Source organism: Portunus trituberculatus, chromosome 26 (assembly GCF_017591435.1).
Source record: "Portunus trituberculatus isolate SZX2019 chromosome 26, ASM1759143v1, whole genome shotgun sequence".
Classification (NCBI taxonomy): domain Eukaryota; kingdom Metazoa; phylum Arthropoda; class Malacostraca; order Decapoda; family Portunidae; genus Portunus; species Portunus trituberculatus.
The window spans coordinates 1510955-1535237 of NC_059280.1; the positions used below are offsets into that span (position 1 = coordinate 1510955).

The 24283-nt window shown below is 49.0% G+C and overlaps 1 protein-coding gene across 13 annotated transcripts in view; it reads left to right on the forward strand.

The window, feature by feature from the left end:
- Window positions 1-24283, forward strand: part of LOC123509146 (mucin-17-like) — an 88038-nt gene that overhangs the window by 25972 nt on the left and 37783 nt on the right. For 9 of the 13 annotated variants that reach the window (XR_006676140.1, XM_045263329.1, XM_045263330.1 and 6 more), the window contains exons 7-14: window positions 112-297; window positions 3152-3348; window positions 4166-4322; window positions 4439-4507; window positions 4860-4967; window positions 5337-5513; window positions 6092-6250; window positions 6611-6901. Coding sequence is in view for 12 of the 13 variants with exons in the window: in XM_045263329.1 (XP_045119264.1) it covers window positions 112-297; window positions 3152-3348; window positions 4166-4322; window positions 4439-4507; window positions 4860-4967; window positions 5337-5513; window positions 6092-6250; window positions 6611-6901 (1344 nt within the window). In the remaining variant the exon portion in view is untranslated. Of the gene's footprint in view, window positions 1-111; window positions 298-3151; window positions 3349-4165; window positions 4323-4438; window positions 4508-4859; window positions 4968-5336; window positions 5514-6091; window positions 6251-6610; window positions 6902-8045; window positions 10178-24283 lie in introns of those variants that run through there. The other 4 variants (XM_045263318.1, XM_045263321.1, XM_045263319.1 and 1 more) reach the window with 3 other exon arrangements.

Sequence of the window (24283 nt, forward strand, 5' to 3'; positions counted from 1 at the left end):
CCTCCTACTTCTATCCTCCTCCTCCTCCTCCTCCTCCTTTTATCATTATTCTCTTATTTCTCCTCCTTTTATCCTCCTCCTCCTCCTCCTCCTCCACCTCCTCCTCCACAGCCGCCGAACCGACCCCCTCCTCCCGGGCCTCCCCCCCTAGGGAAGCCCGCCCAGAGGAGAAGAAAGCAACTGAACCACGAAGATTCACTCCAACGAAACCAGACGAACCGCGAAAAGTTGAACCGCTCACCAAAACGAACCGGTTTGGAACGCCGCGAACCACGAACCAGCCAACACCTCAGACTGGTGAGAGAGAGAGAGAGAGAGAGAGAGAGAGAGAGAGAGAGAGAGAGAGAGAGTTGACTGAATGAATGAATTAAATGAGGAGAGAGAGAGAGAGAGAGAGAGAGAGAGAGAGAGAGAGAGAGAGAGAGAGAGAGAGAGAGAGAGAGACTAACCCCACACCAATACTTTCTCTTTCTTTCTTTCTCTCTCTCTCTCTCTCTCTCTTTAATTCCCTCTTCCAGCTCTCTCTAGAATTACCTTACACTTCAAAACTCTCTCTCTCTCTCTCTCTCTCTCTCTCTCTCTCTCTCTCTCTCTCTCTCTCTCTCTCTCTCTCTCTCTCTCTCTCTCTCTCTCTCTCTCTCTTCTCTCTCTCTCTCTCTCTCTCTCTCTCTCTCTCTCTCTTTCCTAGTTCATCTTTTGTTTTCCTTCTCTAAGGTGGTGGTGGTGGTGGTGGTGGTGGTGGTGGTGGTGGGATCGGACAGACATCCATGTATTGTATAGGTTCCAATCCCACCACGTGCCGCCTTGAAGCATTGCCATTTGTCGAGTGGTTTAAAGTTAGCTACATGTCACCAAGATACCCAAAACACCACAAGATACACCCAAAAACACCATCTTCAAGCTTAGTGGAGGGTTTAAATTTAGCTACATGTCACCAAGATACCCAAAACACCACAAAACACCCTAAAACACCATTAAAACACCATTAAAACACCTGAAAACACCTTGAAAACACCATCTTCAAGCTTAGTGGAGGGGTTTAAATTTAGCTACATGTCACCAAGTTACCTCAAACACCACAAAACACCCTAAAACACCATTAAAACACCATTAAAACACCTGAAAACACCATCTTGAAGCTTAGTGGAGGGGTTTAAATTTAGCTACATGTCACCAAGATACCTCAAACACCACAAAACACCACAAAACACCATTAAAACACCATTAAAACACCATTAAAACACCTTGAAAACACCATCTTGAAGCTTTGTCATTAGTGGAGTGGTTTAAAGTTAGCTACATGTCACCAAGATACCTCAAACACCACAAAACACCCTAAAACACCATTAAAACACCATTAAAACACCTGAAAACACCATCTTGAAGCTTAGTGGAGGGGTTTAAATTTAGCTACATGTCACTAAGATACCTCAAACACCACAAAATACCACAAAACACCCTAAAACACCATTAAAACACCATTAAAACACCTGAAAACACCATCTTGAAGCTTAGTGGAGGGGTTTAAATTTAGCTACATGTCACCAAGATACCTCAAACACCACAAAACACCACAAAACACCATTAAAACACCATTAAAACACCTGAAAACACCATCTTGAAGCTTTGCCATTTGTCGAGTGGTTTAAAGTTAGCTACATGTCACCAAGATACCTAAAACACCACAAAACACCCTAAAACACCATTAAAACACCATTAAAACACCTTGAAAACACCATCTTGAAGCTTTGTCATTAGTGGAGTGGTTTAAAGTTAGCTACATGTCACCAAGATACTCAAAACACCATTAAAACACCATTAAAACACCATTAAAACACCATTAAAACACCATTAAAACACCATTAAAACACCTCTTGAAGCACCATCTTGAAGCTTAGTGGAGTGGTTTAAAGTTAGCCACATGTCACCAAGATACCCAAAACACCACAAAACACCAGAAAACACCATTAAAACACCTGAAAACACCTGAAAACACCATCTTGAAGCTTAGTGGAGTGGTTTAAATTTAGCTACATGTCACCAAGATACCCAAAACACCACAAAACACCACAAAACACCATTAAAACACCATTAAAACACCATTAAAACACCATTAAAACACCTTGAAAACACCCTCTTGAAGCTTTGCCATTTGTCGAGTGGTTTAAAGTTAGCTACATGTCACCAAGATACCCAAAACACCACAAAACACCACAAAACACCCTAAAACACCATTAAAACACCATTAAAACACCATTACAACACCTTGAAAACACCATCTTGAAGCTTTGTCATTAGTGGAGTGGTTCAAAGTTAGCTACATGTCACCAAGATACCCAAAACACCACAAAACACCATTAAAACACCATTAAAACACCATTAAAACACCTGAAAACACCATCTTGAAGCTTTGTCATTAGTGGAGTGGTTTAAAGTTAGCTACATGTCACCAAGATACCTAAAACACCACAAAACACCCTAAAACACCATTAAAACACCATTAAAACACCATTAAAACACCTTGAAAACACCATCTTGAAGCTTAGTGGAGTGGTTTAAATTTAGCTACATGTCACCAAGATACCCAAAACACCATTAAAACACCACAAAACACCATTAAAACACCTGAAAACACCTGAAAACACCATCTTGAAGCTTAATGGAGTGGTTTAAATTTAGCTACATGTCACCAAGATACCTAAAACACCACAAAACACCACAAAACACCATTAAAACACCATTAAAACACCTGAAAACACCATCTTGAAGCTTTGCCATTTGTGGAGTGGTTTAAAGTTAGCTACATGTCACCAAGATACCCAAAACACCACAAAACACCATTAAAACACCATTAAAACACCTGAAAACACCATCTTGAAGCTTAGTGGAGTGGTTTAAATTTAGCTACATGTCACCAAGATACCTAAAACACCACAAAACACCCTAAAACACCATTAAAACACCATTAAAACACCTTGGGACCCTAATATGCCCACCACTATAAATAAAATGACCACCACCACTAATGACCAGAAACTGAACACCGCTTCCAATACTCTTAAAGTTACCTACGGGCGCTATAGACCCGTAGATCAAAACAAAACTACATGTATCTATCTCTCTAGCTTATCCTCTTCTATGTACCCGACAGCCACGCCCACAAACGAGCCGTACGCTGAACCCCTGAGGTACCAGAAGAAACAGAACGGTACCCCTGCCAAACCAACCCAGCAGAGTGATGTCGACAAGATAGTAAGCGCTTATGGTGTGGGACCGACGGATGAGTTCGGCGTTCCTCTCTTCGGCCTCCAAGCGCTCAAACGGCGTACTCCTGCTGCTGCTGCTGGTACGTGCTGGGTGTCGAGTGTTGTGGGGTGTGTTTTTGGGGTGTTTTGTGGGTTTTTGGGGTGTTTTGTGTTTTTTGGGTTTTAGTGGGTGTGTAAGTGTGTTTTGGGTGTTTTTGGGTTTTTTGTGGGTGTTTAAGTGTTTTGGGTGTTTTGTTTTGGTTTGTGTTTGGGTTTTTGTTTGTGTGGTGTTTAAGTGTTTTTGGGTGTTTAGGGTGTTTGTTTTGTGTGTTTGTGTGTGTTTAGGGGTGTTTTGTGTTGTGTGTGTGTGTTTGGGGTGTGTTTGGTGTGTGTTGGGTGTGTTGGGTGTTGTGTGTTGAGTGTTTGTGTGTTTAAGTGTGTGATGTGTGTGTGTTGGGGTGTGTTGTGTGTGTGTGTGTGTAGAGTGTGTTGTGTGTTTGGGATATATTTAGGTGTGTTTGTGGTGTGTTTGGGTGCATTTTGGGGTGTGTTTGGGGATAGAGGTGTGTGATATTAGGGTACGGTGTGTTTGGGGTGTGTTTGGGTGTGGTTGGGTGTTTTTGGGCTTGTATTTGGGGGTTAAGGGTGTGTTTGGGGTGTGTTTGGGGTGTGTTTGGGGTGTTTGGGGTGATGAAAGTGTGTTTTTGGGCGTGTTTGTTGTTTTTTCTTTGAAGTCCAAATTTATCACCCCTCCTTCTCCTCCTCCTCCTCCTCCTCCTCCTTCTCCTTCTCCTCCTCCTTCTCCTTCTCCTTCTCCTCCTCCTTCTCCTCCTTCTCCTTCTCCTTCTCCTTCTCCTTCTCCTTCTCCTTCTCCTTCTCCTCCTTCTCCTTCTCCTCCTCCTCCTCCTCCTCCTTCTGTAGAACCTGTCCCAGAACCGCAGGAGGCGCCGAAGGAGGAGGAGCCGTACGTGCCAAAGGATGCACTAGGACGCCCACTGTTCGGCCTTCGCTCCCTCCGTAAGGCCCCGCAGGACACCACCACCACCACCACCACCACCACCACCACATCCACTACAGGTATAGAAAAAAAAAATAAGTCAAATTTAAATAAGCTACCTATAAAAATACACCGTTTTCTTTAATTTCTCCAGTTTTTTTTTTTTTGGTCTAATTCACAAGTTTTCTGCAAATAGATCGAAGGGACGCAACTCAGTCGTCAGTAGTGGAAGGATCTCGCCTGACAGTGACCTCCAGGAGTGCCAGTAAGTGCCGGACCAGTGCCAGTGTGCCTAACTGAGCTTATAATCCCCGGGGCCTTTGTCTACTAAAGCCTTAATGGTTCTTGGTCAAAATAGTGAAGTTTGTGGTAAAATAATCGTTTTCTTTACGTTTTCTAATTTATTTTACGGGGTTTACTAAGTTTTTTTTAAGGTTAACTACTAAAAAATTCAGTTAATTTTATATATATATGCTTATTTATATAACCGCCCACGCCTCTCCCCCCCCCCTCTCCTATCTTACTTAAATATTTATATCTCGTGCCTATTAATTCGCCCCCTCACCCCCCACTCACCTCCCCCCCACTCACCCCACTCACCCTCCACACTGCCGCAGAGGTGACCAAAGAACCGGAGGATGAGGAAGAGGAGGAGGAGGAGGAGGAGGAGGAGGAAGAAGAGGAAGAGGAAGAGGGGTCATCCAGCTCCTCCTCCTCTGATGAAGGTAATGGATGGACGCACGCACGCACACACACACACACACACACACACACACACACACACACACACTAATGAACGAAAGAACTGTAACAAAGATAGATAGAAAAATAAATAGACAGACGGACAGACAGAGAGAGAGAGAGAGAGAGAGAGAGAGAGAGAGAGAGAGAGAGAGAGAGAGAGAGAGAGAGATATGACACTCACCAATGGATAGAAAGACAGACAGACAGACAGACAGATAGATAGATAGATAGATAGATAAACTGAAATCATATTGTAATCTTAAACAAATTACTACTACTACTACTACTACTACTACTACTACTACTACTACTACTACTACTACTACTACTACTACTACTACTCCTAACAGAAGAGAAATCCCCACGATTAGTAAGAGGCGCGAGGGATGCATTGAAGAAAACGGAGGAGGAGACGGAGAAGAAGAAAACGAGAGATAGAAAAATTTCTCCTAGGCCTTCCACCACCTCCACCACCGTCACCACCGCCACCATCACCACCAGAGACACCGCAAAGCCTGAGACAGATGGTAAGTGGAGAGGTAGAGAGCAAGGGAAGGGGGTGGCAATAGTAGAATCCCACCGCTGTCACCATTCATGTATTATCCCACAGCTGTCACCATTTATGCACCATCCTACCCCTGCCTCCATTTATACACGGGTTTTCAAGGGTGTTTCTGTGACTCTGGGACATGTTAACAGGTTTTTTTTGCATTGTGAACAGGATAAGTACTCTTTTCCAAGGGGTCTAGTTGAAGTGACACGGGTTTTTAAGGGTGTTTCTGTGACTTTGGGACATGTTAACAAGTTTTCTGGATTATCAACGGGACAAATGCTCTTTTTTAAGGCTCTAGTTGAAGTGACATGGATTTTTAATGGTGTTTCTGTGACTCTGGTGACATGTTAACAAGTTTTCTGCATTTCCAATAGGACAAACACTCTTTAGAACTCGGCTAATCGTCTCTGCACCTTTGGAAAAAAAAAAACAATCAAAACGAGAGAGCAAAGCGTTTCTAAACACGGACCTCCATCCCACTCCTGCCACCATTTCTACAGTATCCCACCTCTGCCTCCATTTGTGTACTTAAGCAGCTCTTTTTTCCCGCAGACACGGACACAGACACCACCACAAGGTCCTGGCGGCAGAGGTCATCGTACACCACCACCACCACCTCCTCCACCGCCACCACATCCACCGCAGAGAAGCCTAAGGTTGAGAGAAAGCTGACTGGGATTTTAAAGAAGACATCCACCTCCAGTTTATTAGGTTAGTCACTTTCCTCTTGATTTTTTCCTCTTGGTTTTGAGTTTTTGATGTTTTTTGTGTTCTTTTGTATTTTTTTTGCTTCTTTGCCATACTGCTTCTCTTCCTCCTCTTCCTCTTCCTCTTCCATCTCTTCTTCTTCCAGCATTCACTTCTTTCTTCCTCTCCTTCACCACACACCACTACCACAACTAATTACCTCTTCCTCCTCCTCCTCCTCCATACATATAACTTTCCTTCTTCCTCCTCCTTTTCTTCCTCCTCCTCCTCCTCCTTGTTATCCTTACTTCTCCCGTTTCATTTTCCTCTTCTCTTCCATTTCTCTCACTCACTCACTCTCTCTCTCTCTCTCACACCTCGCAGGGGAGAGTAAGGAAGAGACAGCGGTTAGCACAGTCAGCAAAGGGCAAGTCGTGTCAACGGATGACCTGCTAAACACACTTACGGAGGACCAAATTTCGCGCCTTTCTCACGAGTTCGACATGCGAGCACAGGAGGACGGCGTGATTAAGACTGAGGAGGCGGTGGAGGACGTCGAAGGAGGGTACAAGATCACTTCTAGGACCACGGGGGAGACGCCAGATGGGTCCTGCAAGTTTGCTAGGAAGACATCCTATACTGAAATCAAATTGCAGCCCACATGTGTTTCTGAAGGTGGGTTTGTGTGTGTTTGGTGTGTTTGGTGTGTGTGTGTGGGTTTTTGGTGTAGGTTAATGGTGATAGGGTAGAAAAATTGCTGGAAATGGGAAGGGAAAGAGAAGATAATGGGTTTTGATGAAATGGTGTTAAAACTAGAAATATGGTTGAAAATGTTTGTGGTGTGGGTTTTTGGTGTAGGTTAATGGTGAAAGCGTAGAAAAATTGCTGGAAATGGGGAGAGGAAATGGGTTTTGTGTAGGGAAATGATGAAAAACTAGAAAAATTGTTGAAAATGGAAGGAAAACGCAAAATAATGGGTGTTTAGTGAGTGAAATTTGTTTTTATATATAGAAAAAAGACGAAAGAGTAGAACAGTTGTAGTAAATGGCTCGTGAAATGAAAGACAGTGAAGTGAGTTTGTAGTGCGTGGTGTGGGTTTTGTAGAGAGAGAGAGAAAGATGAAAGAGGAAAAGAAATAATTGGAATATGATAAATGAAAAGGCTTAATTATATGTTGAATCCTAATGATTTTGTGGGTGTGGTGTGTGTGAGGTGTGTTTTGATAATACAGAAATAGTGAAAAGGATAGGAAGATGATGATAAATGAAAAGAGAAGACTAGGTTTATTTTCTCGTGGGGAAGACATTAGAGAAAAAAGAAAAAAAGAAAAAAAATGAAGATAATGAAGAGAGATCGATAAAATTAACTCCACAACTCAAAAAAAAAAAAAAAAAAGGAGAATTTAATGCTAATCTAGTGTCCTCAAAAACATGCTTTGTGGTCTAGGTGTCTCCAAGTGCACGGGTTCGCATCCTGTCCACGGTCGAAGTGTAGGATAGGCTTCCTTACTCAGGGCAACAGTTTCCTAGCAGGTGGGGGTTTGAGATAGGAGGTGCACAAAAAAATACCCACTTTAACCCAGAAATTCCCATGAAAATTAATAAATAGGTAAATAATTCATAGTAGAAATTTGAGATGAGGGAAAAAACAGCGATTTTATTCATAGAGGGAAATAGAAAGAGAGAGAGAGAGAGTGTGTGTGTATGTATGTGTGTCTATAATGCTTCTGTATATATATGCGTGTGTGTGTGTGTGTGTGTGTGTGTGTGTGTGTGTGTGTGTGTGTGTGTGTTTCACTTCATCATTTATTGAATCACAGGTATTCGTCCAGAAGGCACCAATCTGCAGACACGTGACTCACCACGTACACAGCCTGACTCACCACGCACACAGCCACGTACACAACCTGAGTCACCACGTACACAGCCTGACTCACCACGCACACAGCCACAGTCACCACGTACACAGCCACGTACACAACCTGAGTCACCACGTACACAGCCTGACTCACCACGTACGCAGCCACGTACACAACCTGACTCACCACGCACACAGCCACGTACACAGCCTGACTCACCACGTACACAGCCACGTACACAGCCTGAGTCACCACGTACACAGCCTGGCTCACCACGCACACAGCAACGTACACAGCCTGACTCACCACGTACACAGCCTGACTCACCACGTACACAGCCTGATTCACCACGTACACAGCCACGTACACAACCTGACTCACCACGTACACAGCCTGAGTCACCACGTACACAGCCTGGCTCACCACGTACACAGCCACGTACACAGCCTGAGTCACCACGTACACAGCCTGGCTCACCACGTACACAGCCACGTACACAGCCTGAGTCACCACGCACACAGCCACGTACACAGCCTGACTCACCACGTACACAGCCTGACTCACCACGCACACAGCCACGTACACAGCCTGACTCACCACGTACACAGCCTGAGTCACCACGCACACAGCCACGTACACAGCCTGATTCACCACGTACACAGCCTGGCTCACCACGCACACAGCCACGTACACAGCCTGAGTCACCACGTACACAGCCTGAGTCACCACGTACACAGCCTGGCTCACCACGTACACAGCCACGTACACAGCCTGACTCACCACGTACACAGCCTGAGTCACCACGTACACAGCCACGTACACAGCCTGAGTCACCACGTACACAGCCTGAGTCACCACGTACACAGCCTGGCTCACCACGTACACAGCCACGTACACAGCCTGAGTCACCACGTACACAGCCTGGCTCACCACGCACACAGCCACGTACACAGCCTGAGTCACCACGTACACAGCCTGGCTCACCACGTACACAGCCACGTACACAGCCTGAGTCACCACGTACACAGCCTGACTCACCACGTACACAGCCTGAGTCACCACGTACACAGCCTGACTCACACACACAGGCTGACACCCACTCAGTGAGCTACACACATCGCCACAGCCTGACAGAGAGAGTGAGCGCGTCAGTCAGTCAGTCAATCAGTCAGTCAATCAGTCAGTCAGTCAGTCAGTCAGTCAGTGAGTCTATCAGTGAGGTGACGTCAGCCAGGCTCATCTTGGAGACAACTGCTGGGCTGACGAGGGAAAAAGACCAAGAGGACCAAGAGGAGCCAGAGAAAGAGGAAGAGGATCAAGAGGAATCAGAAAGTGAAACCGAGTCTGAAGAAGAATTGGAGACTGAGAAGACTGCAAAGAGGCCACGGACCAAGAGGAAGCCTAAAAAAGAGCCTGAAATCAAGAGGAAGCCTGAAAAAGAGCCTGAAACCAAGAGGAAGCCTGAAAAAGAGCCTGAAATCAAGAGGAAGCCTGAAAAAGAGCCAGAAGTCAAGAGGAAGCCTGAAAAAGAGCCTGAAATCAAGAGGAAGGATGACAAAGTGGCTGAAATCAAGAGGAAGCCTGGTGATGACAAAGAACCAAAGAGGAAGCCTGAAAAAGAGCCTGAAATCAAGAGGAAGCCTGAAAAAGAGCCAGAAGTCAAGAGGAAGCCTCATAAAGAGGCAGAAATAAAGAGGAAACCTGAAAAAGAGCCAGAAATCAAGAGGAAGCCTGATAAAGAGCCTGAAATCAAGAGGAAGCCTGAAATCAAGAGGAAGCCTGATAAAGAGCCTGAAATCAAGAGGAAGCCTGAAAAAGAGCCTGAAATCAAGAGGAAGCCTGAAAAAGAGCCTGAAATCAAGAGGAAGCCTGAAAAAGAGCCGGAAACCAAGAGGAAGCCTGAGAGTGGAGCCAGAAATTAAGAGGAAAGCCGGAAAAGAGGCAGAAATCAAGAGGAAGACTGACAAAGAACCAGAGTCTAAGACAAAGCCTGACAAAGAGCCTGAAATCAAGAGGAAGATTGACAGAGAATCGCAAAAAGAGCCGGAGATCAAGAGGAAATCAGAGAAAGAACCACCAATCAAGAGGAAGCCTGAGATACTGCCAGAAATAAAGATAAATGCAAAAGATGAGCCAGAAATCAAGAGGAGGCCTGGTGATGAGCCAGAAATCAAGAGGAGGCCTGGTGATGAGCCAGAGAAGGAGCCTCTAAAGGAACCAGAAATCAAGAGGAGGCCTGGTGACGAGCCAGAAATCAAGAGGAGGCCTGGTGATGAGCCAGAAATCAAGAGGAGGCCTGGTGACGAGCCAGAAATCAAGAGGAGGCCTGGTGATGGGCTAGAAATCAAGAGGAGGCCTGGTGACGAGCCAGAAATCAAGAGGAGGCCTGGTGACGAGCCAGAAATCAAGAGGAGGCCTGGTGACGAGCCAGAAATCAAGAGGAGTCCTCGTGATGAGCCAGAAATCAAGAGGAGGCCTGGTGACGAGCCAGAAATAAAGAGGAGGCCTGGTGATGAGCCAGAAATCAAGAGGAGGCCTGGTGATGAGCCAGAAATCAAGAGGAGTCCTCGTGATGAGCCAGAAATCAAGAGGAGGCCTGGTGATGAGCCAGAAATCAAGAGGAGTCCTCGTGATGAGCCAGAAATCAAGAGGAGGCCTGGTGATGAGCCAGAAATCAAGAGGAGGCCTGGTGATGAGCCAGAAATAAAGAGGAGGCCAGAGAAGGAGCCTCTAAAGGAACCAGAAATCAAGAGGAGGCCTGGTGATGAGCCAGAAATCAAGAGGAGGCCTGGTGACGAGCCAGAAATCAAGAGGAGGCCTGGTGACGAGCCAGAAATCAAGAGGAGCCCTCGTGACGAGCCAGAAATCAAGAGGAGGCCTGGTGACGAGCCAGAAATCAAGAGGAGGCCTGGTGACGAGCCAGAAATCAAGAGGAGGCCTGGTGACGAGCCAGAAATCAAGAGGAGGCCTGGTGATGTGCAAGAAATAAAGACGAAATCTCTAAAACAGCCAGAAATCAAGAGGAGGCCTGGTGATGAGCCAGAAATCAAGAGGAGGCCTGGTGATGAGCCAGAAATCAAGAGGAGGCCTGGTGACAAGCCAGAAATCAAGAGGAGGCCTGATGATGAGCCAGAAATCAAGAGGAGGCCTGGTGATGAGCCAGAAATAAAGAGGAGACCTCTTGATGACCCAGAAATAAAGAGGAAACCAGAGAAGGAACCTCTAAAAGAGCCAGAAATCAAGAGGAGGCCTGGTGATGAGCCAGAAATCAAGAGGAAACCAGAGAAGGAACCTCTAAAAGAGCCAGAAATCAAGAGGAGGCCTGGTGATGAGCCAGAAATCAAGAGGAGGCCTGGTGATGAGCCAGAAATCAAGAGGAGACCTGGTGATGAGCCAGAAATCAAGAGGAGGCCTGGTGATGAGCCAGAAATCAAGAGGAGGCCTGGTGATGAGCCAGAAATCAAGAGGAGGCCTGGTGATGAGCCAGAAGTGAAGAGGAGTTCTCGTGACGACCCAGGAATCAAGAGGAGTCCTCGTGATGAGCCAGGAACAAAGAGGAGGCCTGGTGATGAGCCAGAAGTAAAGAGGAGTCCTCGTGACGACCCAGGAATCAAGAGGAGTCCTCGTGATGAGCCAGAAACAAAGAGGAAACCAGAAAAGGAATCTCTAAAAGAGCCAGAAATCAAGAGGAGGCCTGGTGATGAGCCAGAAATCAAGAGGAGGCCTGGTGATGAGCCAGAAATCAAGAGGAGGCCTGGTGATGAGCCAGAAGTGAAGAGAAGTTCTCGTGACGACCCAGGAATCAAGAGGAGTCCTCGTGATGAGCCAGGAACAAAGAGGAGGCCTGGTGATGAGCCAGAAGTGAAGAGGAGTCCTCGTGACGACCCAGGAATCAAGAGGAGTCCTCGTGATGAGCCAGAAACAAAGAGGAAACCAGAAAAGGAATCTCTAAAAGAGCCAGAAATCAAGAGGAGGCCTGGTGATGAGCCAGAAATCAAGAGGAGGCCTGGTGACGAGCCAGAAATCAAGAGGAGGCCTGGTGATGAGCCAGAAATCAAGAGGAGGCCTGGTGATGAGCCAGAAATCAAGAGGAGGCCTGGTGACGAGCCAGAAATCAAGAGGAGGCCTGGTGATGAGCCAGAAATCAAGAGGAGGCCTGGTGATGAGCCAGAAATTAAGAGGAGGCCTGGTGATGAGCCAGAAATCAAGAGGAGGCCTGGTGATGAGCCAGAAATTAAGAGGAGGCCTGGTGACGAGCCAGAAATCAAGAGGAGGCCTGGTGATGAGCCAGAAATCAAGAGGAGGCCTGGTGACGAGCCAGAAATCAAGAGGAGGCCAGAGAAGGAGCCTCTAAAGGAACCAGAAATCAAGAGGAGGCCTGGTGATGAGCCAGAAATTAAGAGGAGGCCTGGTGACGAGCCAGAAATCAGGAGGAGGCCTGGTGATGAGCCAGAAATCAAGAGGAGGCCTGGTGACGAGCCAGAAATCAAGAGGAGGCCTGGTGATGAGCCAGAAATCAAGAGGAGGCCTGGTGACGAGCCAGAAATCAAGAGGAGGCCTGGTGATGAGCCAGAAATCAAGAGGAGGCCTGGTGACGAGCCAGAAATCAAGAGGAGGCCTGGTGATGAGCCAGAAATCAAGAGGAGGCCTGGTGACGAGCCAGAAATTAAGAGGAGGCCTGGTGATGAGCCAGAAATCAAGAGGAGGCCTGGTGATGAGCCAGAAATTAAGAGGAGGCCTGGTGACGAGCCAGAAATCAAGAGGAGGCCTGGTGATGAGCCAGAAATCAAGAGGAGGCCTGGTGACGAGCCAGAAATCAAGAGGAGGCCAGAGAATGAGCCAGAAATAAGAGGAAGAGGAGGCCTGGTGATGACCAGAAATCAAGAGGAGGCCTGGTGATGAGCCAGAAATCAAGAGGAAGCCTGGTGACGAGACAGAAATAAAGAGGAGGCCTGGTGATGAGCCAGAAATCAAGAGGAGGCCTGTTGACGAGCCAGAAATAAAGAGGAGGCCTGGTGATGAGCCAGAAATCAAGAGGAGGCCTGGTGATGAGCCAGAAATCAAGAGGAGGCCTGGTGACGAGCCAGAAATCAAGAGGAGGCCTGGTGATGAGCCAGGAATCAAGAGGAGGCCTGGTGATGACCCAGAAATAAAGAGGAGGCCAGAGAAGGAGCCTCTAAAGGAACCAGAAATCAAGAGGAGGCCTGGTGATGAGCCAGAAATCAAGAGGAGACCTGGTGATGAGCCAGAAATAAAGAGGAGGCCAGAGAAGGAGCCTCTAAAGGAACCAGAAATCAAGAGGAGGCCTGGTGATGAGCCAGAAATCAAGAGGAGACCTGGTGATGAGCCAGAAATCAAGAGAAGGCCTGGTGATGAGCCAGAAATCAAGAGGAGGCCTGGTGACGAGCCAGAAATCAAGAGGAGGCCTGGTGATGAGCCAGAAATCAAGAGGAGGCCTGGTGACGAGCCAGAAATCAAGAGGAGGCCTGGTGATGAGCCAGAAATCAAGAGGAGGCCTGGTGATGAGCCAGAAATCAAGAGGAGACCTGGTGACGAGCCAGAAATCAAGAGGAGACCTGGTGATGAGCCAGAAATCAAGAGGAGGCCTGGTGACGAGCCAGAAATCAAGAGGAGGCCTGGTGACGAGCCAGAAATCAAGAGGAGGCCTGGTGATGAGCCAGAAATCAAGAGGAGACCTGGTGACGAGCCAGAAATCAAGAGGAGGCCTGGTGATGAGCCAGAAATCAAGAGGAGGCCTGGTGACGAGCCAGAAATCAAGAGGAGGCCAGAGAAGGAGCCTCTAAAGGAACCAGAAATCAAGAGGAGGCCTGGTGATGAGCCAGAAATCAAGAGGAGACCTGGTGACAAGCCAGAAATCAAGAGGTGGCCTGGTGATGAGCCAGAAATAAAGAGAAGGCCAGAGAAGGAACCTCTAAAGGAACCAGAAATCAAGAGGAGGCCTGGTGACGAGCCAGAAATCAAGAGGAGGCCTGGTGATAAGCCAGAATCCAAGAAGAGTCCTCGTGATGAGCCAGAATGTAAGAGGAAGCCTGACACAAAGCAGGAAATGAAGAAGAAGCCTGGAAAGGAGCCAGAAATCAAGAGGAATATTGGAAAAGAGTCTGAATTGAAGACAAAGGTTGACAAAGAGCCAGAAGGCAAGAGGAAACCTGATAAAGAGCCAGACACCAAGAGGAGGCCTGGCAGGGAGCCTCTCAAAGACACCCACATCAAGAGGAGCCCTCGTGATGAGCCAGAAGTAGAGAGACCACTCGTGCTGAGACGGAGGTCAAGAGGAGGCCTGAAAAACACCCTGAAATTAAGAGGAGGTCACCTGACGAGCCAGAAATCAAGAGGAAGCCAGAGAAGGAGCCTCAGCGAGTGGCAAAAACCAAAGTCCCTACGACAGATCACTCAGAAATCAAGAGGAGGCCTGGTGACGAGCCAGAAATCAAGAGGAGGCCTGGTGATGAGCCAGAAACCAAGAGGAGGCCTGGTGACGAGCCAGAAATCAAGAGGAGGCCTGGTGATGAGCCAGAAACCAAGAGGAGGCCTGGTGACGAGCCAGAAATCAAGAGGAGGCCTGGTGATGAGCCAGAAACCAAGAGGAGGCCTGGTGACGAGCCAGAAATCAAGAGGAGGCCTGGTGATGAGCCAGAAATCAAGAGGAGGCCTGGTGATGAGCCAGAAATCAAGAGGAGGCCTGGTGATGAGCCAGAAATCAAGAGGAGGCCTGGTGATGAGCCAGAAATCAAGAGGAGGCCTGGTGATGAGCCAGAAACCAAGAGGAGGCCTGGTGATGAGCCAGAAATCAAGAGGAGGCCTGGTGATGAGCCAGAAACCAAGAGGAGGCCTGGTGACGAGCCAGAAATCAAGAGGAGGCCTGGTGATGAGCCAGAAATCAAGAGGAGGCCTGGTGATGAGCCAGAAACCAAGAGGAGGCCTGGTGATGAGCCAGAAATCAAGAGGAGGCCTGGTGACGAGCCAGAAACCAAGAGGAGGCCTGGTGATGAGCCAGAAATCAAGAGGAGGCCTGGTGATGAGCCAGAAATCAAGAGGAGGCCTGGTGACGAGCCAGAAATCAAGAGGAGGCCTGGTGACGAGCCAGAAGTCAAGAGGAGGCCTGGTGATGAGCCAGAAATCAAGAGGAGGCCTGGTGATGAAGCAGAAATCAAGAGGAGGCCTGGTGATGAGCCAGAAATCAAGAGGAGGCCTGGTGACGAGCCAGAAATCAAGAGGAGGCCTGGTGATGAGCCAGAAATCAAGAGGAGGCCTGGTGATGAGCCAGAAATCAAGAGGAGGCCTGGTGATGAGCCAGAAATCAAGAGGAGGCCTGGTGATGAGCCAGAAATCAAGAGGAGGTTTGGTGATGAGCCAGAAATCAAGAGGAGGCCTGGTGATGAGCCAGAAATCAAGAGGAGTCCTCGTGACGAGCCAGAAATCAAGAGGAGGCCTGGTGATGAGCCAGAAATCAAGAGGAGGAAGGAACCTTGAGCCAGAAATCAAGAGGAGGCCTGGTGATGAGCCAGAAATCAAGAGGAGGCCTGGTGATGAGCCAGAAATCAAGAGGAGGCCTGGTGACAGGCCAGAAATCAAGAGGAGGCCTGGTGATGAGCCAGAAATCAAGAGGAGGCCTGGTGATGAGCCAGAAATCAAGAGGAGGCCTGGTGATGAGCCAGAAATCAAGAGGAGGCCAGAGAAGGAGCCTCTAAAGGAACCAGAAATCAAGAGGAGGTCTGCTGACGAGCCAGAAATCAAGAGGAGGCCTGGTGATGAGCCAGAAATCAAGAGGAGGCCTGGTGATGAGCCAGAAACCAAGAGGAGGCCTGGTGATGAGCCAGAAATCAAGAGGAGGCCTGGTGACGAGCCAGAAACCAAGAGGAGGCCTGGTGATGAGCCAGAAATCAAGAGGAGGCCTGGTGATGAGCCAGAAATCAAGAGGAGGCCTGGTGACGAGCCAGAAATCAAGAGGAGGCCTGGTGACGAGCCAGAAGTCAAGAGGAGGCCTGATGACGAGCCAGAATTCAAGAGGAGGCCTGGTGATGAAGCAGAAATCAAGAGGAGGCCTGGTGATGAGCCAGAAATCAAGAGGAGGCCTGGTGACGAGCCAGAAGTCAAGAGGAGGCCTGGTGATGAGCCAGAAATCAAGAGGAGGCCTGGTGATGAAGCAGAAATCAAGAGGAGGCCTGGTGATGAGCCAGAAATCAAGAGGAGGCCTGGTGATGAGCCAGAAATCAAGAGGAGGTTTGGTGATGAGCCAGAAATCAAGAGGAGGCCTGGTGATGAGCCAGAAATCAAGAGGAGTCCTCGTGACGAGCCAGATATCAAGAGGAGGCCTGGTGATGAGCCAGAAATCAAGAGGAGGTTTGGTGATGAGCCAGAAATCAAGAGGAGGCCTGGTGATGAGCCAGAAATCAAGAGGAGTCCTCGTGACGAGCCAGAAATCAAGAGGAGGCCTGGTGATGAGCCAGAAATCAAGAGGAAACCAGAGAAGGAACCTCTAAAAGAGCCAGAAATCAAGAGGAGGCCTGGTGATGAGCCAGAAATCAAGAGGAGGCCTGGTGATGAGCCAGAAATCAAGAGGAGGCCTGGTGACGAGCCAAAAATCAAGAGGAGGCCTGGTGATGAGCCAGAAATCAAGAGGAGGCCTGGTGATGAGCCAGAAATCAAGAGGAGGCCTGGTGATGAGCCAGAAATCAAGAGGAGGCCAGAGAAGGAGCCTCTAAAGGAACCAGAAATCAAGAGGAGGTCTGCTGATGAGCCAGAAATTAAGAGGAGGCCTGGTGATGAGCCAGAAATCAAGAGGAGGCCTGGTGATGAGCCAGAAATCAAGAGGAGGCCAGAGAAGGAGCCTCTAAAGGAACCAGAAATCAAGAGGAGGCCTGGTGATGAGCCAGAAATTAAGAGGAGGCCTGGTGACGAGCCGGAAACGAAGAGGAAACCTAGGAAGGAGCCTGAGAGGGAGCCAGATATGAAGAGGAGGCCTGGTGACGAAGCAGTGGTGAGACCTGGGAGTGTTCCTGGAGGTAAGAAGAAGCCTGAGAGAGAGGTGGGCGTTAAGAGGAGGCCTGACAGGGAGGCAGAGGTGAAGCAGCGGGTGGAGCGGCAGGCCCAGGCGGCGAGCCTGACCGTGGTGAGGCACACCCAGCGCTCGCCGGTGCCGCAGAACACGTCCCCTGCCCGTAGGACGCCCCAGGAGGAGCCACTGAAAGGCGGCAGGAGGCAGCCGCTCCCCGAGGCCCCGCGTGAGTCGCCTCCGCGCAGGGTACCAAGCAGCAGCCCGCGCACGGATCGCTGGTCGCCGCAGCCACGCAAGCCGTCTGTGGACTCCGGGCGGCGCGTGGGAAGCGATCTGATTGAGCGGCGCACCGGCAGCCTGCAGTCCCTATCCGCGGCGTCCACCACCAGCTCCGTGCCCAGCTACATGCGGCCCCGCGGTGAGACCTGCTCCTGCCGCCGCCACACCCCGGAGCGTGACGTGCGCCAGGTGGAGGACACTCTGCTGCACGCCTACCAGTACACGCGCTGCACCAAGCGACGCTCCGTCACACGCCCCCTCACAGACTCGCCCACCAAACCTCAACCTGACGCTGACGGCGGCGGCGGCGGCGGCGGCCTCTACTCCGTGTACTTTACGCGGCCCACACCGCACCGGCCCGGGGAGCCTGACCACCACACGCCCGGAGAACCAGGCGAACCAGCAGACCGCCGTCCCGGAGAACCTGGCTACTACAGGCCCGGAGAACCAGGCGAACCAGGCGACCGCCGCCCCGATGAACCAGGCTACTACAGGCCAGGCGAACCAGGCTACTACAGGCCCGGAGAACCAAGTGAACCAGGCGACCACCGCCCCGGTGAACCTGGGTACTACAGGCCAGGTGAACCAGGCGAGCCAGGGGACCACCGCCCAGGTGAACCAGTCTACTACAGGCCCGGAGAGCCAGGCGAACCAGGCGACCGCCGGTCCGGCGAACCAGGCTACTACAGGCCAGGTGAACCAGGCGAACCAGGCGACCGCCGCCCCGGTGAACCAGGCTACTACAGGCCAGGCGAACCAGGCGAACCAGGGGACCGCCGCCCCGGTGAACCAGGCTACTACAGGCCAGGCGAACCAGGGGACCGCCGCCCCGGTGAACCAGGCTACTACAGGCCAGGCGAACCAGGCGAACCAGGGGACCGCCGCCCCGGTGAACCAGTCTACTATAGGCCAGGCGAACCAGGGGACCGCCGCCCCGGTGAACCAGGCTACTACAGGCCCGGAGAACCAGGCGAACCAGGGGACCGCCGCCCCGGTGAACCAGGCTACTACAGGCCAGGCGAACCAGGGGACCGCCGCCCCGGTGAACCAGGCTACTACAGGCCAGGCGAACCAGGGGACCGCCGCCCCGGTGAACCAGGCTACTACAGGCCAGGCGACCGCCGCCCGGTGAACCAGGCTACTACAGGCCAGGCGAACCAGGGGACCGCCGCCCCGGTGAACCAGGCTACTACAGGCCAGGCGAACCAGGGGACCGCCGCCCCGGTGAACCAGGCTACTACAGGCCAGGCGAACCAGGCGAACCAGGGGACCGCCGCCCCGGTGAACCAGGCTACTACAGGCCAGGCGAACCAGGGGACCGCCGCCCCGGTGAACCAGGCTACTACAGGCCCGGAGAACCAAGCGACCGCCGCCCCGGTGAACCAGGCTACTACAGGCCAGGCGAACCAGGGGACCGCCGCCCCGGTGAACCAGGCTACTACAGGCCCGGAGAACCAAGCGACCGCCGCCCCGGTGAACCAGGCTACTACCAGCCCGGAGAACCAGGCGAACCAGGGGACCGCCGCCCCGGTGAACCAGGCTACTACCAGCCCGGAGAACCAGGCGAACCAGGGGACCGCCGCCCCGGTGAACCAGGCTACTACAGGCCAGGCGAACCAGGCGAACCAGGGGACCGCCGCCCCGGTGAACCAGGCTACTACAGGCCAGGCGAACCAGGCGAACCAGGGGACCGCCGCCCCGGTGAACCAGGCTGCTACAGGCCAGGTGAACCAGGCGACCGCCGCCCCGGTGAACCAGGCTACTACAGGCCAGGTGAACCAGGCGAGCCAGGGAACCGCCGCCCCGGTGAACCAGGCTACTACCGGCCCGGAGAATCAAGCGAACCAGGGGACCGCCGCCCCGGTGAACCAGGCGAGGGAGGTGAGCGGCCTGCAGGGGAGCTGGGGCACCACAGACCAGGTGAACCAGGGCAGACAGGGTGGCGGTTCACCACACGCACCGTGACGCGAGGCGAGGAGTTCCGTGACCCGCGGCCTGGTGACTGGTACCTGCAGGCGCGCGAGATCGAGGAGGAGAGGCGGCAGGTGGAGGAGGGGCGGCGCGAGGACACTGCCCACGCCCTTACCACCGCTGGACACCACACTGCCGCCAGAGACCTCCACGCCCACACACACCAACACACATCTGAGCTCTCCCTCGAGGACACCCACGCCCAGGACCTTCAAACTCACGCCCACAGGGAGTACGTGGCCTACGAGACCACTGGGGAGGACCGCAAGTCTCAGAGGCACCGCGAGACCACCTCCACTGCACACGAGGACACACGAGACCACGAAGAATACGAGACAGTTGCCCAGAGGAAGCACGAGACCAGTTCGAAGGATTACAGCACTCGTAGACAGCTGGAGGACACTTCTACCACACACGAGATCAGCTCCAGTGCTTACGAGGACACACGAGACCGCAAGGAGTACGAGATACGTGCCCAGAGGAAGCACGAGACCAGCTCCAAGGACTACAATACTCGTAAACAGCTGGAGGACACTTCTACCACACACGAAACCACCTCCAGTGCTTACGAGGACACACGAGACCGCAAGGAGTACGAGATACGTGCCCAGAGGAAGCAGGAGGCCAGTTCGAAGGATTACAACACTCGTAGACAGCTGGAGGACACTTCTACCACACACGAGACCAGCTCCAGTGCTTACGAGGACACACGAGATAGCAAGGAGTACGAGATACGTGCCCAGAGGAAGCACGAGGCCAGTTCCCAGGATTACAACACGCACAAACACCTCGAGGCCACATCTAGCACACACGGGACCAGCGGCAGTGCTCACGAGGACACACAGGCGCTGAAAAACCAGGCTAAACACACTGAGCGAGACCGGGACACACATTCATGGCGAGGACACACGCACACACACACACGGTACACGCACACACAAAGACGAGACTGACTGTACACATGACTCCACTCACCTGCAGTATCGCCAGACCTCGAATACCCCTCCACTGTTCTCGCGAGGGCAGGTGGAGGGGCGCCCTGTCTCTGAGTCTCTCCACATGAGCAGTAAGTGGACAGTATTGGGTCCTCAAGGCAACTAACGTCTTGAAACCACTGTCCGCTACCAAAAAAAACATCTATCTCTTAATTTTCCTTTGTTTTCTCTTGTGTTCTCGTGTTTGGTTTCTCTCCAGTGTTCTCGTCTTTAAAAGGTTCTCGTGGGGTGTTCCTGTGTGTGTGTGTGTGTGTGTGTGTGTGTGTGTGTGTGTGTGTGTGTCTCTATCCTCCCTTTTAAGTGGTGTTTTAGGGTCAAAATTCTCAGTGGTATTGCAGAAAATGTCATTAAAACACCGTTAACTATGCTAGGATCTTGAAAAAAACCCAATAACTTCACTAGAACCTCTTAAAATATTACTGGAACCTTAAAACCCCATTAACTTCCACTAGAATCTTGAAAAACCCCAATAACTTCACTAGAACCTCTTAAAATATTACTGGAACCTTGAAAACCCCATTAACTTCCACTAGAACCTCTTAAAACATTACTGGATCCTTAAAAACCCCAATAACTTCACTAGAACCTCTTAAAATATTACTGGAACCTTGAAAACCCCAATAACTTCACTAGAACCTCTTAAAATATTAGTGGAACCTTAAAAACCCCAATAACTTCACTAGAACCTCAAAAAATATTACTGGAACCTTAAAAACCCCAATAACTTCACTAGAACCTCTTAAAATATTACTGGAACCTTGAAAACCCCAATAACTTCACTAGAACCTCAAAAAATATCACTGGAACCTTAAAAACCTCAATAACTTCCACTAGAACCACAAAAACTACAACTAGAACCATGAAAACACCCTTAAAAACCCCAATAACTTCCTGTAGAACCCCCTTAAACCCAAGCACTCCACGAGAACCACTGTAGCTTCCACTAGAACCTTTTTTAAATGACTTACAAGAGAGAACAAAGAATTTAAGAATAGATTTTTACCATTTCTCGACGCAAAACTTATTATTTCTTGCGACTCTCTCTCTCTGTTTATCTCTCTCTCTCGCTTTTATCTCTCTGTCTCTCTCTTTCTCTCCTATCTCCATCTCTTCCTTATTTATCTCTCCTTTCTCTCCTCCTCTCCTTTTCTCCCTATCTCTTCCCGCTCCTGTGCAATTAAGATTTAAAGAACAAGATTGAAGCTTCTTTTTTGCTTTTTCGCGCCACCAGCCATGTTGTGACGTCATCAGCGGGACCTGTCGTAGGGAAAGGGGCCTCCGGGTTGGGCTGGGTCGGGACTTGTGACTTGTCGTGTGGAAAGGGTGCTCCGGGTGTGTGTGTGTGTGTGTGTGTGTGTGTGTGTGTGTGTGTGTGTGTGTGTGTGTGTGTTTAGATGATTTTTTTGCTGTTCATCGGATTAACTCTCTCTCTCTCTCTCTCTCTCTCTCTCTCTCTCTCTCTCTCTCTCTCTCTCTCTCTCTCTCTCTCTCTCTCTCTCTCTCTCTCTCTCTCTCTCTCTCTCTCTTAGAATTGCAACATTTTGTCAAGGCTTGTAGTTTTAGAGAGAGAGAGAGAGAGAGAGAGAGAGAGAGAGAGAGAGAGAGAGAGAGAGAGAGAGAGAGAGAGAGAGAGAGAGAGAGAGAGAGAGAGAGAGCCGAAAAATAAAGAAAAATGAACCGAATAATTTGAACACTCGTTACGGTCACACACACACACACACACACACACACACACACACACACACACACACACACACACAGTCAGTCTTCCGCGAGTAGTGCGTGCGTGTGGACCTAGCCTGTGTGTGTGTGTGTGTGTGTGCGTGTGTCCCTGTACGTGTGTCCACCTGTGTGTGCGTTCGTGTACCTTGTGTGTGTTTACGTGACATTATCACGCACACGCACACACACATTTGTTTGTTTGTGGTTTGTGTAAGTATTTCGTGTGTTTCTTTCACGTACACGCACACACACACACACACACACACACACACACACACACACACACACACACACAGAGAGAGAGAGAGAGAGAGAGAGAGAGAGATTGATTGATTGATTATAAATTCTTCTTCTTCTTCCTCTTCCTCTTCCTCTTCTTCCTCTTCTTCTTCTTCTTCTTCTTCTTCTTCTTCTTCTTCTTCTTCTTCTTCTTCTTCTTCTTATTATTATTATTATTATTATTTGATGAAGTTGCAGATTTCTCTCTCTCTCTCTCTCTCTCTCTCTCTCTCTCTCTCTCTCTCTCTCTCTCTCTCTCTCTCTCTCTCTCTCTCTCTCTCTCTCTCTCTCTCTATCTACCTATCAGACACACACACACACACACACACAGAGAGAGAGAGAGAGAGAGAGAGAGAGAGAGAGAGGGTTGAATGGTCACTCATCCGGTCCTCCTCCCTCCCTCCCTCCTCCTCCTCCTCCTCCTCCTCCTCCTCCTCCTCCTCCTCCTCCCCCCTCCTTCTCTTCTTACCTTTCTTCTCTCTCTCTCGTTCTCGTCCTTGTCCACTTTCCTCCTCCTCCTCCTCCTCCTCCTCCTCCTCCTCTTTCTTCATCATTTGGTTCTTTTGGTTTGTCATCGTTACCAAATCTTCTTCTTCTTCTTCTTCTTCTTCTTCTTCTTCTTCTTCTTCTTCTTCTTCTTCTTCTTCTTCTTCTTCTTCTTCTTCTTTTCATTTTTATTATTATTATTATTATTATTATTATTTTTATTATTTTTATTATTATTGGATAAAGAAGCCGTGTGTGTGTGTGTGTGTGTGTGTGTGTGTGTGTGTGTGTGTGTGTGTGTGTGTGTGTGTGCGTGCGTGCGTGTACACCTGTCTGTCTTTGTGTGAATGTCCGGGAAACGTGTGTGTGTGTGTGTGTGTGTGTGTGTGTGTGTGTGTGTGTGTGTGTGCGCTGGCTTTGTGGAGAGAGAGAGAGAGAGAGATTCGTGTGGATAGGTAGAGTTATTATTTCATTCTCTCTCTCTCTCTCTCTCTCTCTCTCTCTCTCTCTCTCTCTCTCTCTCTCTCTCTGCTCAGAACCCGTTGTTACCTTTGTCCTCCTCCTCCTCCTCCTCCTCCTCCTCCTCCTCCTCCTCCTCCTCCTCCTCCTCTTCCTGTGAGACGCTTGATTCCTTTCTTCTTCTTCTTCTTCTTCTTCTTCTTCTTCTTCTTCTTCTTCTTGTTCTTCTTCTTGTTCTATTGTGTTTGTTTGTTTATTTATTTGTTTATTTGTTGCTTTTTTGCTTGTTTTTCGTTTGTTTCTCGTTTTGTTTCGCTTTTTTGCTTTGATTTTTGTTGATTTTTTTGCTTTTTTGTAATCAATTTTTTTTCTGCTATTTGTTCATTTATTTGCATTTTTTTCTTCATTTTATTTATTTATTTTTCTTCATTTTTCATTTTTTCTTTTTCATATTTTTCATTTTCTTCATTTTTTCATTTTTCATTTATTTATTTATTTTTTCATTTTTACATTTTTTTCATTTTTCATTTTTCTCATTTTTCTCATTTTCCTTAATTTTTTCTCATTTATCTTCATTTTCTTCATTTTTTCATCATTTTCATTTTTTTTCAATTTTTTCATTTTCTTCATTTTTCATTTTCTTCCTTTTTTCTTCATTTTTCTTCATTTTTTCATTTTTCTTCATTTTCTTCATTTTTCTTCATTTTTCATTTTCTTCATTTTTCTTCATTTTTTCATTTTACTTCATATTTCTTCATTTTTCTTCAATTTTTCTCATTTTTCTTCATTTATTTCATTTTATCTTCAATATTTTCTCATTTTCTTCATTTTTCTTCATTTCTTTAGTCTTCACCATTACCAAGAACATTTTTGATCTCTTCTATTCTATTCACCCATTTATTCACCTATTCACCCATTTATTCACCTATTCACCCATTTATTCACCTATTCACCCATTTATTCACCTATTCACCCATTTATTCACCTAT